General features: G+C 34.2%; 4 protein-coding genes across 5 annotated transcripts in view; 1 reads left to right on the forward strand and 3 right to left on the reverse strand.

Moving 5' to 3' along the window:
* Nucleotides 1-6: 6 nt before the first annotated feature.
* Nucleotides 7-11,221, reverse strand: LOC105125104 (uncharacterized). Its single transcript, XM_011025409.1, has 2 exons — nucleotides 11,217-11,221; nucleotides 7-614 (listed from the first exon to the last, which is right to left on the reverse strand). Exon 2 carries the CDS (start codon nucleotides 583-585, stop codon nucleotides 115-117), a length of 471 nt encoding a protein of 156 aa, XP_011023711.1. The 5' UTR covers nucleotides 586-614; nucleotides 11,217-11,221; the 3' UTR covers nucleotides 7-114.
* On the reverse strand, nucleotides 1,385-2,767 carry LOC105125103 (fasciclin-like arabinogalactan protein 12). Of its 2 annotated transcripts, XR_842181.1 has the most exons (2): nucleotides 1,784-2,767; nucleotides 1,385-1,403 (listed from the first exon to the last, which is right to left on the reverse strand). XR_842181.1 is itself a non-coding variant. In XM_011025407.1 (1 exon), exon 1 carries the CDS (start codon nucleotides 2,648-2,650, stop codon nucleotides 1,850-1,852), a length of 801 nt encoding a protein of 266 aa, XP_011023709.1. In that variant the 5' UTR covers nucleotides 2,651-2,767; the 3' UTR covers nucleotides 1,738-1,849. The 2 variants fall into 2 exon arrangements, 1 of the variants encoding a protein (XP_011023709.1); XM_011025407.1 differs by lacking the exon at nucleotides 1,385-1,403 and having other exon boundaries at nucleotides 1,738-2,767.
* On the forward strand, nucleotides 5,505-8,815 carry LOC105125249 (uncharacterized). Its single transcript, XM_011025614.1, has 5 exons — nucleotides 5,505-5,552; nucleotides 5,619-7,155; nucleotides 7,252-7,538; nucleotides 7,624-7,686; nucleotides 8,055-8,815. The coding sequence occupies exons 1-5, from the start codon at nucleotides 5,505-5,507 to the stop codon at nucleotides 8,682-8,684; spliced, it is 2,565 nt and encodes an 854-aa protein (XP_011023916.1). The 3' UTR covers nucleotides 8,685-8,815.
* Nucleotides 11,222-13,725: 2,504 nt separating the features above from the next.
* Nucleotides 13,726-15,315, reverse strand: part of LOC105125250 (bidirectional sugar transporter SWEET16-like) — a 2,337-nt gene continuing 747 nt past the window's right edge. The window contains exons 3-7 of the mRNA XM_011025615.1: nucleotides 14,964-15,171; nucleotides 14,506-14,667; nucleotides 14,206-14,325; nucleotides 13,978-14,091; nucleotides 13,726-13,944 (exon numbers count right to left, since the gene is read on the reverse strand). Of these exons, the coding sequence (XP_011023917.1) occupies nucleotides 13,726-13,944; nucleotides 13,978-14,091; nucleotides 14,206-14,325; nucleotides 14,506-14,667; nucleotides 14,964-15,171 (823 nt within the window). The remainder of the gene's footprint in view (nucleotides 13,945-13,977; nucleotides 14,092-14,205; nucleotides 14,326-14,505; nucleotides 14,668-14,963; nucleotides 15,172-15,315) is intronic.

Here is a 15,315-nt window from a genome sequence, read left to right on the forward strand (position 1 = left end):
AGCTAATTGACGAAAATTACAAAACAGCACCCCTTAATTAATATTTCACATAATTAGTTATTTATCTTATAACAACGTCCTTACATTTCTCAAAATTAACAAAACAGTGCATCCTTAATCATCAATTACCAGACGAGGGTCAACCTCAACCCTAGCGACACCATGCCTTCCTTCAGCAGCCTTAGCCACCTCAATTTCTCCAACAACCACACCAGCCACATCCTTCTCTTCGCCCTTCACAATCTTCTCTTCCACCACCTCATCTACATAGTTGGGATCCTTCTCATCTATAGCAGGCGGTGCTGCAGCTTCCAGCTCGATCTCCGCCTCATCATACGGTCCTTCCCATGTGAATTTCCCTCCGTGGCCTGACTTGGGTGGCGGCCTGCCTATCCCACCTTTCCCATCTACAGGGTGCCTTTCCATGCGCATCACCCCTTTGTCCATCAGTTTCTTCTCCACGTACTTAGTGGTGTCTATGTTGTGTGTCTTCAGCTCGGCTTTCTCGACCTTCTTCTTTCCTTCTTCATCTCGGCTCACTGTCTTTATCACCACTGTGTCCTTCTTGTCGTCAATGACATTCATCTTGCTTCTTGTGTGTATGGTGTTTCTTGCTGTGAATGGTCTTCTTATATAGAGAAGGGTTTAATCTCCTCTTGGATTCTAGAAGGAGCTAGAAAGATGATGAATGCCTAAATGGTTCAAGGAGGAGCTAGAAGGTTCAAGCACTTGGTGTTCTGCTTCTGTTGCCATGTGTTGTTGTGTCAGTCTTTCTTCTCGGCAAACCTCCTTATTAGTCCCCCAACTTTGTATAGTCTCTTGATTCAGTCCTCCAATTACTGATTTCTTGTTACATTTTCTTTTTTTCCTGCTAGTGAAATTTGGAGTTCATTATTATTAATATGATATGTAATCTTGATTGGAAAGTTATAGATATTTTTTATGAGCTAATCTGTGCAAAGTTTCTCTAAATTTAAAGTTTTTTAATGGACACTCTCTGAAATATATTTTTAAGAAAAATTTAACCTTCAAATTGAAGAATTTTTTTTTAAATTAACCTTCAAAATATAAGGTGTTTTGATTTAATTTTTTTATGTTATATTTTTTCCCATCAAATAACATTATGTGAGTTGAATGTGTTTTCTTGTAAAATATCAAAGTATTATAAAAAAATTGGTTAAATTTTTTCAAAATCAACCTCCATTAATAATATTGTGATAAAAACATAATTTACAACGTAGAAAAATCATAATCAAATTAGCCATCGGTAATTTATATTCTTTAATGATTCTTTTTTCATTTTAAAAAAAAGCATGTGATGTACATATGATATTTAATGATTATATTGGATATAATATAATATAAAAGATGTCAATCAAAATACATTATAGTTAAGGGTTGAAATAAAAAATAAAATAAATTATCAATGGTTAATTTGATGATATGTTGTGACTGATGTGTGAATATATGTGTGGTTGTTGATTTATGTACTCGAAGATGTTACTATTTACCTAGATTTACTTCCTTTTCATGTTTTATTTTTAAATATTATTATAAATATAGATATATTATTTTTACTTTCTTTAATATTTATAAAATATATTTTTAAAAAATAAATCCAGTTAAAAATATCACATTGCTAAAATTTTAAAATAAACAAGAAAAATTAAATAAAATCTTATATAAAGCTCAATTTTAATCATAAACTCAAAGAATAATTAAAAACTGGATTCAATATAAAATCGGAATTATTCAACAGATTCAATATATACAGCTCAGAAAAATAAAACATAAAAACCAGACCCAACCCCAACAAATATCATCTCATCAAGATTCAGAACCTTTTACATTACAGAGCAAACATTGCTGCGGCAACTATGCCAACTGATCCCACCACTTGATTTCGTGTGAACATAAGTGCACCAGATATATCCACAGGAGCCACGGGACTCTCTACGGTTGCTGCAGGAACTGCCTTTGTAGGCTTTTCTGGTGCAGGTGCCACCGGTGCTGGAGCTGGAGCCTTTGACGCAAAAATGTCCTTAGGAAGGAGCACCTTCTCAATCTTATAAATGGCTAGCTGGTTGTCAGTGTATACCGTGCCGGATAAACTGGTATTTGTAAGTCCTGTGGTTATGTTCACTGAGTTTGGATAACTTGTGACATTAAGTGGTAACCTATTACCTGTTCCAGCCCATGTTCCGAGAGGGTTACTCACGGTCTGGAACTGGGAGGTCGATAAGAATGTAGGAACTACATGGAACTTCACCAACTCAGACTTGTCTCCATCACTTAGAGTGTTGAGAGTTCCTGATTTGAGTTCCGAAAATGCGCTATCAGTTGGTGCAAAGATGGTTACACCAGAGCTTGAATCATTGAGTGCGGAGAATAAGTGGTTTTCCTCTTGGGTGGATCTCAAAAGGCGAATAAAGATCGTGAAATGGCCAGCCTTCTCAAGGATCTTGGTGACGTTTGTAATGCCGTGTGGTTGAGCTGCCTGTGTCGGGGTTGCAGCTGGAGGTTGTGCGACAACTACAGCTGGTGCCTGTGCTGGGGTTGCTGCTGGTGACGTCTGAGCAAAGGTAGTGGTACAATAGAGGAAAAGGAGGAAAAATGAAAAGGAGAAGAGTGAGTAGAACTGTTGCTTCATCTTTATATTCTCTGATATCTTGAAACAATACTAAAATACCAATGTAAATTAAGCTCCATCGATCGTTGAAGTGTTGATGTGTGTAAGGAAGGGATAGAGTGAGGTTTTTATAGTGGTGGGAAGAGGATCAAGTTAGGTTTAATGTGCAATTCTAGTTCCAAACTAGGTTATTATGTAGTACCTTATCTTACTTCAAAAGCTGGAGGGTCCTGTCAATGGAGAGGGAAATTTAACAATGCTGCAGCAATTAACTAGTTTGCTTGGAAAAGCAGGAAGCGATTTCAAGTGGGTGCGACAGCAAAATGAAGATCTCAATGATTTTCAAAATTATAGCTCTCAGCATCAACAGGAAGAATAGTTTTATGATTGATAGAGCCTTCAGAGACATGGTAGCTGAAGAGAGCGCAACATTCACTTGCATTTTTGGTAAATACCATATTATTTTTTAATAAAAAAATGATGTTATGGTGTCAAAAGTTTTTTTTTTTAAATAAATTATTTACGACTGGGATTACAACTCTAGTAAAATAAATTGATTTTATTTTAATTAAATAACAAAATAAACAATTATAGCAAATGAATAGAAAAAACGAACACAATAAATTAAATAAAATTTTTTTATTAAAAAATAAAAAATAATATCATTTAATTTTCAATAAATTAAATATAAAAAATTAAAATTTAATTAAAAAATAAATAATTAACACTAATCAACCTCGGTTAGCAGAATAAATATATAACTTAGCTAGATAACAAAAGATAAGTTATTCCAAGTTAACTAGCTGAATCTAAAAAAAATTAAAAAAATTAATATTAAATAATAAAATAAAATTGATCCAATATGCTACTTCACTTTTAATAACACTAAAGACTATCTCGGTACCTTAACTAGTTCAGTGCATTTGCACCTGATGTTATTTTCAAAAAGTTTTAAGTTTGATTTTTCATCAGTTAAGTTGTCTACATAACTGAATTTGTAAGCCCTCCAACTTTCTAATTTTCCTAATTTGAGTCCAAATCATTTTAATTTTGAAACTCTTGATTGAATTTATGTAATTTTAGTACTGGATTGAGATTATTTACACAATCTCTTTTCTAAGTTGACAAGTCCTATGATGCACATATGGTGGATTTGGTACAATAATCTTGCTCTTTGTTGCTTCCTTCACCGAGTCAAAATGGAGTCAATTGAAAAAACCAAAAGTAATTAAATTGAATAATGGTGCAGTCAGTTTGAATATACGTTGTTATTTTCTTACCAGTTATGTAATTATAATATATTTTTACTATCATGAAATGTTTTTCAATAATGATATAAATCCTATTTCTTATTTTATATGTATAATTTATATTATAATATATAATATACTTATAGTCCTATCTAAGACGTGCTTGTTAAATATTTTTTATTGCACTTATAATTTAAAATATGAGCATGATTGAACAATATTTATAGCATGCAAACATCAATTACAAATTAGTTTTTTTTTTGTATAATTAATGATAAGAGATATTTTTAAAGCAGTTTGTGAGTCAATTAAGATTTTTTTTTTATAAAATATTAAGAATATATCTTTCATATCGCTATAATGGATTTTAATATATACATATAATTAGTTAAATATTAGTTTTTTCTTGGATGATTTAAAATTATCCGATCTTATCGCATCTTATATATATATATATATATATATAAACCGGCAGCTTTTTAACGTGCACCCTGATCTTGATTTGTCAACGGAATAAAATGAGCTGGAAAGCTCGATTATATATATAAAATATATATTTTAAAAATAATATAAAAACATTTTAACTAAAATATTTTGTAACCATTTGTCTTAATATTGAATTAGTGTAGACAGTTTTGTATGAAAATTAGGGAAGTTTATTGATATAGCTGGCTTGAATTTGAGTTATAATTATATTTAATTTAATTTTTAATATTTTACAAATTATAAATAAGATATTTATTTTTATATTTGAGTGAACTGAATATAATGAGCTTCGCTAAATTTTTGTGTGAATATTATAGATGTTTACTAGTTAGGTTTATATTGTTAATTTTTAAAAATATCATGAAATTCTGACATGTTATTTGATCAATAATATTTTTTCCTTAGTTTTTTTATTTATTATTATCTATATCATATATATTATTTTATTTTAATGGATTAAATAGAGTTAAAATATACAAATATTATAAATCAGCAAACTTTTTTTAAACACCGCTGAATTTGTTGATATTACTTCGAAAAATAAGTGGGAAGGAAATTATCTTGGCATATCATGGTCCCACGGGGTTTTGCCCGACTTGGTGAAAAAGGTGGAGTCTTTCTCCACTCCCGACGATTACTCTTTCTCCACTTAATAGGGTCTGTAAAATCTAACCCCCAACCCCTAGCAAGTCTCCCCTTCTTCTTCACTTCTATACTCTACTTTTTCAGCAAGAAGTGCCCTTTAATGCTGCACTGCATTTGCCTATACCTGTGTTACTCCTTCATCTAGCTGACCAGCCATCTCCACGATTCCAGGTCAAGCATCTTCTCTCTTCCTTTTCTTTAATGATTATCACACTGGTTTATAGATTACTGATTTCCCATATTAATTTGCTATAAGTTTGGTTCACTTAAGAACTTGAGATATTGAAGAGGGAATCTCTTTTTCTTCGTAGAAAATAAGAATTGGAATCATAGATGAAATTGGGATTTTGTTTTGGTAGCATCAATTATTTATTACAGCAGGCTTGATTTCAGCAAGAATAGTATTAGTAACTCCAAGTGAAGCGTATTTTGATGTGATTTTAGCGGATTCTTTTCTTGCCGTACAAAGGGGGAAGAAGGGTGCGAGCTGAATTATGGTTAATAATTCAAAGATTTCAAGGATTTGTACAGTACCTAGCCTAGTAGGTGATTGCGGTGAAATTCAGGAATTGGCACTGGTTTCAGGTGCTGTTAATCTTGAGGTTTAGCAGGCTTATGAATCACATGACACAGCAACTTCATTGAGTTTGGGTTCGGGTTCGGCTCGGTGCTACAAGCTTGGTCCGTGTTTTGATTCATCATCATCTGTTGAAGAAGATAACAAACCTGTAGCTGCAAGGTTGTCTAAATATTACCCTTCCGAGAAAGCCAAAATTCTGGTGCAGAATTTCTCAAGTTTGGTTTCGTGGCAGAGCTGGTGCAAAAATTCCAGCCCAATTGTTGGATGGCATCTACCAGACGAAACTTACTGTAATTGGGTTAAGAAGTTGGAAAAGAGACTTGAACAGAAATGGCGCGACCTCCGTATTTATGAAGCGATTATGCTGTCTACACGTCTCATTTCCTTTGACAGTCCTCTCATGTCTGCACTCATGTGCTTTTGGGACAAAAGTTGCAATGCTTTCCTCCTCCCTGAAGGTCCGATGGGAATAACAATGGAGGATGTGGTCGCAATCACCAGTTGTTCCCCAGTTGGCATTGAGTTATCTACATTAGGGACTGACCCGCCAGATGTAAAGAACACTTATCTAGGGATTGGTGTATCTAGTTACGGCAATTTTGTGACTAGAGCTATGTCGCTCAGAGATAAAGAACAAGAGGAAATGGCTTTCTACTTGTACTGGATATGCAAGTTTGTTGTTTGCAATCGCTCAGTCATGGTTCTGAAGGGCTTTCAATGTGTGGCTGAGACCATCTTTCATGCAAAGGGTCCAATAGCGCTTGCCCCTTTTCTTCTTGGCCTTGCCTATAATTGCCTAGGCAACATTCTCAGATCAGATTTCAGTGAACATGTGAGTGGGCCTCTATGGCTGGTGGTGCTATGGGCGCAGGCTTATTTTAATCCTATTGCAGCTAGTAGTATATCTACACATCTTCAAAGCTCAAGGCAACAAAAATTTAATGGCATATACTCATATGGGGATTACATAATTTTCAGCCAGGTTCATTACGAGAAAACTTTCGGGGAATGTTTCGACTATTTGACTGACAGCAAAAGGAAACGCCAAGGAGAGGAATGGAACCCATTTCTTAAAAGGGAATTTGGTGCTGACTGGTTCCGTGCTTTCACGCTTCATCAGAAACACACTAGAGATGAAAAGGATGCCTGGAAAGCAGTTCTCATTGCTCGAGATTTACCAGCATATTTTAGTCCTCCTTCATTTTTCCTTGAACCTTACTCCCCAAATCAGTTTGCTAGGCAACTTGGACACCTCCAATCAGTTCCTGTCCCTTTCTACCAAACTATCAACCAGCCTTGGCATTCTAGGAACACTGTGGCTGCTAATGTTCTTAAGCATGCAGAGAAGGACTATTTCATCAGAAAGTCTGCGATGTCACAGGTACATCAGATTCATTGGTTCCCATCTTCAGATCATGCCTTTGATTTTTGGTGGTTATGGTGCTGGGCAAATGTTGCTTCATATGTCTCTGAGGCAAAGAAACATTTTGTTTCCAAGTTTGGCAATGGTCCCAGGAAGATGCATAAGAAACGCCGTGCAACACGTACTCAGAAGTTGCAAAGAGGTATCTTACAGCTCCCCTCCCCTCTTCTCTTTTCAAGTACATTTTAGAGTTCTGTTACTCAACTGTTAGTGTTGGTATGATAATTTATGTGGACAGCTCCAAAACGTAGAGCAAGAATGGTTTCAGCTCTTTTAGAACCATTCCCCGAAGGAAGAGGTGGAGGAAAAGTAGAAGTAGTAGTAGAGGAAGAATCATCATCGTCATCATCAGAAGATCTGCCTTCTAATAAAGAAGGAAAAGGAAAAGAAGTAGAAGATGGCGAAGAATCATCATCATCAAAAGATGAAGAAGAAGAAGAAGAAGAAGAAGAAGAAGATGATGATGATGATGATGTTGATATGCCTTTGACAAAGTTACGACATCAGAAGCCCTCTGCTGATGAAGTAAACATTTCTTTCAACTTAGCCATTTTTGTCCATGATGAAGTGATTTGGAAACTGAACTTGAAATTTGATTTTGCCTTGATAGAATGACATGACATTAGAAGAGTATCCATCCTCTGAAGATCCCGTAAACACTGAGCATGATCAGGTATCTTTATTTTTTTGAAAAGAATGAATGAGAGAAACAGCATAAGCTTTGGAGAACAATTTGAGATACAAATTATCTTGAGTATTAACTGAGAAAGCCTAAGCTTTCCGTCGGAGGCAGCACTTCACTATGTAGCAATTTGTAGATTATCTGGTGTCTGACCACCGTTGAAGTTGAATTCTCTCTGTTATTTCTTTCCATCTGCACCTGATAAATGTAAGAGCACCATGGTGATCAAAGACAAACAGATGGGCATTTTCTACTCCTGATTCATTTGTAGTCCCAGATTATCCAGAACTCATAGTCCCTACTGTCTTGATCCAAAGCACTTTGCTTTGCTGTTAGAATCTTATGTATTTCTTTTGCAGGATGCCATTGGAGAAGGTGACTTCACTCCTCAACAGAACCATGGCCCAGCTGTGAATGTTGAACAACAGAGAAAGAAGCTTAAACAGTACATGGACATGTCAATAGAGTCCATTTACGTGAGTGATCAATTGAACAACATGGAGAGAACTGTTGACGCAATCTATCATCATTCAGGTGATGCGTTAGAGACCCCCATTCTGGGAGATCTAAGGAAACAACTGACTGGCCTAAAAAATAAGATCCCATCTCTCTTGGCTTCAATCAAATCTGCGGAATCTGAATGCGAGTCTCTTCACAAACAAAATCCTGATCTGCCAGCTAAGCTAAACCAAGAGAAATTGGCATTACAAGCTGACGAATCATGTCTGTCAGAGCTCACAATTGAAGAAGCTATACTTGAACTAGAAATCCAAAAACTAATGGCAAAGAAAGCATCAGTTCTTTCTCAGAAAGCCTCGGCAACTGAGAGGGCTGAGAGGAGAAAGCAGAAAATGGAAGAGCTCAAGAACATAGAGGAAAGCATCAAGAAGGCAGAGTACAGTTGTTTCCAAAAGAGAAATGAAATGAGTAAAGTAAATGCAACCATTAACGCGACTTTGATGGACGCCAAAAGGGTTTTGTTCAAATGATTTTTTATTCTTTTCGTTTAGCAAATACATGTAACTGTGAACCTTGTAGTCCTTGCCTTGTCAAACAAAACAACATTCAACGTTATATTTCTCAAAGTGGAATGACATGTAATGTAGGTTTTTACTTGCCCTGTTGCTGCTCTACTTTTTTTTCTCTTGATATTTGTTGTATTCATGTGCTTTTTGTTTTTTCGTATTTTTTTCAGCTTCTTTGGTAATATTAATTGGTGTGCTGTTTTGATCACATCATTCTTGAGAATGCTAGCTGTTGCATGCAAGGATCATAAACAAACTTATTAAACATGATCCAGCACAAATCTCAGGTCAGTACAAATCTGAGATTAAATTTCAGGTCACACAGGTTAATTGAGTTAATTCAATATAATATAATATTATTCTAATTCTATTTCTTTCGAAGCAGAGATAAGGTCATGAGGAGGAGGAGAAAAGATTAAATTTCAGGTCATGTTAACCTGAGTTAATCCAATATAATATTATTCTAATCCCATTTCTTTAGAAGCAGAGATAAGGTCATGAGGAGGAGGAGAAAGAAAAGGAAGCAGATTGTACTCTAATGGAACCACCTTTTGATGGACAGGCTATCGGTAGTTTACAATTTACATGTACTGCTTCAGAATTTGCGTTCTTATGCGAAGGTTGCTGGATTTCAATGGAGAACCAGAACTTCAAGAGAGGATAAGAATGGTGAATATGCGGTGTCCGCGTAGTATGTAGTAAAGAGGGCACTGCCAAGTCTCGGGGAAAAAGGTCAAATTCTCTGAGGGTGGGTTGTGATATGGGGATTACTTCTAGCTTGCACATGGATGGTTGGTGGAGGATCAACAAAGTTTATTTGCAACACTGTCATGAGATTGGTCTGAATGCTACCCCATTCCTTGAGCGACAGTACTATCAACGTCAAATGATGGGTCGGGTGTGGAGGAAGATGAGGAGGAGGGGAAAGAAAAAGAAGAAGCCGGTCACTCATCTTTGCCTAACGGAACTGAAAATCCTTTAAAACAATCACCGTATGATGGGCAGGTTTTCTGTAGTTTGCGAGCACTGGTGCCGCATTTGAAATCTTATGCAAAGGTTGTTGGGTTTCAATGGAGAACCAGAACTTCAAGAAAGGATAAGAACAAGGGTGGAATATGTACTGTCAGCATGGTATGTAGTAAAGAAGGAGCCATCAAGTCAAGAGGAAAGAAAAACAAATTACATGGGCCATCAATGAGGGAGGGATGTGATGTTTCAGTAACTTCTTCCTTGAAAAAGGATGGTTGGTGGAAGATTAATAAAATTAATTTGTATACTGTCATGAGAATGATATCATTCTTTCTTTTTATGTTTTGTAAATATTTTAAAATTTTTAAAAAATTTAAATTAATATCTTTTTTAATGTTTTATTATTATAATATGTTAATATCAAAAATAATTTTTAATAAAAAATATTATTTTAATATATTTATAAATAAAAAATATTTTAAAAAACCACTACAACTATATTTTCAAAAAATTATAAAAAACCCAGTCCTGACAGCCCCATAGAACTCCATTAGCTTGTGATAATGCTTCACGTTCGATAGATGATGCAATAATGGGACAGCAGCCATCCTTTGAAGCTCCATTTTTCAATCAGTTTCTTTTTGGAAAATGAATAAATTTCATAATCACCAAAACATCAAAATCTTTAGGAATTTGGGATCATTTCAAAATACAAGCATGCAGCTTGGACTTGGATATCCATACCCATGAACCCCTTTCATTTCCATGTCAGTCTTGGGCTATTTGTAAAAAATTCCTTCATTTTTCCCACCAGATTTCTAGTGCCCAAGCATCAAAACCATGTCTTTCGTGTTAAGTAATGGGTACTCCAGCATAAATGAAGAATCAAACAAACATATACAACAGTGGCAGGACTTAAAAAGCAACTCCTAGAATCACAAGGAGACTGAAACTAACAATAGAAAACTAAAGAAATTTGAGACCCAGAAGCTGAAGACTAATGAGTTGAAAACAAGATTTATTGTTTGTCACCTGGCGAGATCCTATAGATATCCTTACGACCGTACGAGGAGGAACTGTAGATCTTTAGCTATATTATCTTCCATTCCACTTCACACTGTGAAGTTCAGTCTATTTCATAGCAAGGTTTGCTGGATTTGTGAACAGTGTTGAATGTTATCCGTTATTTCTTCAATCCATGCTATTGCCACTCTGAGATGAACTCTACATGATATCATCTTCTTTCTGAGCATCATATACTCTCTTTCCTTGGGTCCCTTTTCGCTGTTAGAATATTCTTATGTAGTTCTTTTGCAGGGTGCCATTGCAGAAAGGGACATCACTTGTCAACAGAGCTGTAAATACTGAACAGCAATGGAAGAAGCTTTGAAGATATATGAATAATTAATAGCGTCCAATTTAGACAATATTACTCAACTGAGTGACATGGAGAGAACTGTCGACATTCTGATCTGTCATTATTCGGGGGATGACATAAGAACCCTGATTCTGCGAGAATGAAGCAACTTCTCGCTGAACTCAACGACAGGATTTCTTTTATGGGGTCTTCAAAAGAATCTGCTCAATCTGAAATTGAAAATTTTCACAAAGAAAATCAGAAACTAGCATTACAATTAGAGGAATCAAAGCTGTCACAGTTCACATTTGAAGAAGCTGGAATTGAAGCGGACATCCAAAAGTTAATGGAAATGAAGGAATCAGTGGTTTCTCAGAAAGCTTCGGCTGCAGAAATTGTTGAAGAGGGAAAGCAGAAAATGGATGATTTGAAGAACAAACATTAAAAAAATAAAGAAATTTGAGTATAACTGTTTCAAATGGCAGGGTAAAACATGTAAATTCAATGTAACCACCATTGCAACATTGAGGGATGCCAGGCAAGTTTTGCTCCATTGAAATGTTTGATTTCCTTGTTTTCAAGAATGTTAATTTAAAATGCCATGCTACATATAGTATTATTATATTCATCTAAATATATATTTATTATTAATAAAAACTTAGTTTATCTTTAATATATTTATATAATATTAGATTGATGAATTTAGAGTTAAGAAAATTATGAGATTCCTCTTTCATCTAAGCATTGTTTTTAAAATATTTCTAATCGATACTCTCTTAAATACTAGATATTCATTAAAATTGTAAAGACTTGTAAATATTATGTTATTTCTTTTATGAAATAAAACAATTATTCTCAAAAGTTGAGATATAAAGAATACCTAAAACTAATATTAGGTGCTTGCTATAAGATATATATATTGAACTGACCCGCATGAGAATTTCATATAAAGAGATCACTTATGTTTATGAAAAGACTCATGCAACGATTGTGTAAATGATTCTTAGACTTGAGATCACTAAGTTATTTTATATAAAGAATATTATGCTTTGATTCCATTACATGTTATTTTAATCGATGTAATGAAATAACAAACATTAAATATAATATGAACTATATAAAAGTACTAGAGTAATCAAGAAAATATTTATCATCCTAGATGAATTAGAAAAAATATTTAATCTATTCTTAAAAAGTATTAACTGAGAAATTCTTGGTCAAAATGAAATAAGATTGGAAAATAGTTTCAAATCTTATTTAAATGATCAATTATTACTATGTAGAGAACAAACATGATTTAATATAGCATAAATACTCTATGCTTTAATATTAAATCATAATATTATTGATGAAAATATATTAATCACACTGAGAAATTAAACGGTCACTAAAATGTTAGTCAAACTACTAATGATTTTTCTACTATTTAAGGGATCTCATGACACAGACAATACACTTGATTGTCAAATATAAATTAATTAATTATTTAATTGATAATAAATTAAATTATTTAATTTAATTAAAATTTATATTTTAGTCAACATATTAGGAATTGAATGAGTCACATTCATTAAAAACCAATACTTTGAAATTAAATATGAATGATTTAATTAAGTATGACTTGATTGAAATATATTTTAGAAATTAAGGACTAGAATATAATTAATATAATGATTATATTTCTAGATCTAGAAAAATCAAGTAAAGACTTGATGGAATTAATTTCTAAAATTATCCTGAATTAATATATGGATATTATTCAGGAAATAAATTGATATTTTGTTAATTTATAGGTTTTTTTTTTAGATTTTCCTATAAATAGTAAGTTATGCCTTTTTTTTGTTGTTATTTGTTAGATATGAAATTTAGTATATTTTTTGAGGGTGATTCGCGTGAATTACTGTTGAAGGCTGGATAATTGAATGACTTGTGGTTTACGACAACTTAACATTTAAAAAATTATTTAAAACTGAAAATAATCAAATCTTTAGATAATAAATCACTAAATAACTCTAAATATACCTAACAGGATTTTACATGAACTCCTAAATAATTTTGTTTGATAATTTCTGTTGCGCTATTAGAAAACCCAGCAAAAACTTCTAATGTTAACCATGTAAATACTTGCTTTTTTTTATTACAAAAAAGAGAGGCTCGAACACATACTCTTGAGAAAAAAGATCCTTACTGCGAGTTCAGCTACATGCTTATTAATGTCATGTAAATACATACTTCTTGATCAATCACTGAAGCCCTTCACTTTTCGTTTCTCAATTTGGAAGAGTACATGACACATTGGCATTTAGTTTGTTCTGAATTGCTTTATACGAGTGATTCACAAGTTTTTTCCATGTCATGTTAGAAATTGAAGAGTTAAAATGGTCTAAAGAAGTGAAGATATGTCAAGAAAAAGCATTGTGCAGACCATAACGATAGCTCATATTCCACATTATATGCATCCATTGAAAGAGGCACCGCTTATGGCACCATCGGAAAGCATACCGATTATGACACCGCAGGAAACATATCGGAAGGCATATGCTTTTCCTTGATTATTGATAACACATGCGGTTAACTTCCCTTCCCATTTTGTAAAGTAAGGACCAAAAATAGTAAGTGCTAGGGTAACCAGGTACATGCATGTGGTCTTGATCTTTTTAGACTAAATCAAAGCATCAATCAAGGGTTGTCAAGTTTCCCATTCTCAATACCAGCCTCATTAGCCCAACTTGAACATTGCAACTCGTAATTACTCGAAGAGAGTGTCTTCGTGATCTTTTGTAAGCTGTGTTCTCTATTAACCGATGGCTTTGGCAGGCTGTTTCCCTTACTGAGACTTCTGTTCTTCAAGTTGCCCTCGTCGTCACCGTCATCTTCGTCGTCCTTATTTCTGTGTACAAGTATATCGACACTTCCTTTCACCATTTGTACCGAGCCATCTTCTTCTATCGCCTTCATTGCTTTGGCTGATGCTGACTTGTTCTTGTAAATTAAATATAGGATTAATTGAGCTGACCCCAATACAAAACCAACTGCATTAGGCACCTGAAGTTGGACATGCATTACTTTACATCAGATTTCATTTCAAGAGTTGTTTTCTTCATATACTTTTGAGATGCAGAGAGTCGGCAAATGAAAAAAAATGTTACGAGAACTTACTCCAATGTAGAAGTCTTTGACAAGCACTGCATAAGCTGACCAAACACCTCCATTGAGGAACAGGAAAAAAGAGAGCAAAAATGGCATGTACTCCACGCTCTTGGTCTTTATTACTCTTCTCTGTGATAATGCATAACATTCGAGCCAAATGGTTCATCAAGAACATGCTATATGATTTTGAAGAACAATAGAACTTTAAATCCAAGGAGTTTCAAGAACCTTAAAGATATCAATTAATATCATTACATATGTCTACTTCAAAGGAAATTCTAGCTACAAGCTCTAGTTAGTGAAGCTTACCATGGCTGATAATGGAGCTGCATACATGCCGATTGTTAATGCAGCACATAAAATTCCAACGATGGTAATTCGCAGATTTCCATGAATTGCTAGAAGAGCAACCACAATTACTGCTCCAAGAAAACCAACATTCAAAATGGCCGCTAACTTTGCCATCGTAACCTGAAAAATAAATAATATATCATGTATTTGAGTCATTATTATTGAACCCGGCCTCGCTCAAGACAAAACAGATAAAGCAAAAAAAAAAAAACTCCAGTTTAACTGGGAAACTAAGGATTTTTAATGCCATACATCTTGATTTTAGTGTTTTTTTTTATTAATTCACATAATTATAAAAGTGAGCTTGTTCATATTAAGCAACCAAAGGTTTCTTGATAAAGCAAATGGCCTGTGTTCATGGATTACATTGCAAAATAAGAAAATAGAAGAGACAATGAAACATCAATGAATGTCACCTTCGTATCCTTGGGGGCATAAATGAGAAATAGTGTGACATAAATGAATTGGGAGATGGCTCCAACTCCATTCACTGATACAACAAGAATATCTGGCTTGATAAGTCCATAGAATGTCCATAAACTTGTGCTCAGCAGTGTGGTTATGTATGGAACCCCTTTGTAATTCTCTGTTGATTTCTTCTTCACCACTCCCCAGAAGGTCTTTCTGCAATCATGCACAAAACCCATCTATAAATTAGATAAGCCATATCTAAAGTTTCCCCGTTAAGTTTTTCATCCGAATTATTCTTCAGACTTTCTATAAAAATGGCAAACTCTATGCTAAATCGCCTTCCCCCCCACCCCACCC

Source organism: Populus euphratica, unplaced genomic scaffold (assembly GCF_000495115.2).
Source record: "Populus euphratica unplaced genomic scaffold, PopEup_1.0 scaffold28.1, whole genome shotgun sequence".
Classification (NCBI taxonomy): Eukaryota; Viridiplantae; Streptophyta; class Magnoliopsida; order Malpighiales; family Salicaceae; genus Populus; species Populus euphratica.

Bases quoted from the DNA above. Each gene is read 5' to 3' on its own strand.
- LOC105125103 (XM_011025407.1), bottom strand. From the start codon at position 2,650: ATGAAGCAACAGTTCTACTCACTCTTCTCCTTTTCATTTTTCCTCCTT.
- LOC105125104 (XM_011025409.1), bottom strand. From the start codon at position 585: ATGAATGTCATTGACGACAAGAAGGACACAGTGGTGATAAAGACAGTG.
- LOC105125249 (XM_011025614.1), top strand. From the start codon at position 5,505: ATGGTTAATAATTCAAAGATTTCAAGGATTTGTACAGTACCTAGCCTA. The intron at 7,156-7,251 runs GTATCTTACAGC...TTATGTGGACAG, and splicing joins TACTCAGAAGTTGCAAAGAG to CTCCAAAACGTAGAGCAAGA. The intron at 7,687-8,054 runs GTATCTTTATTT...TTTCTTTTGCAG, and splicing joins TAAACACTGAGCATGATCAG to GATGCCATTGGAGAAGGTGA.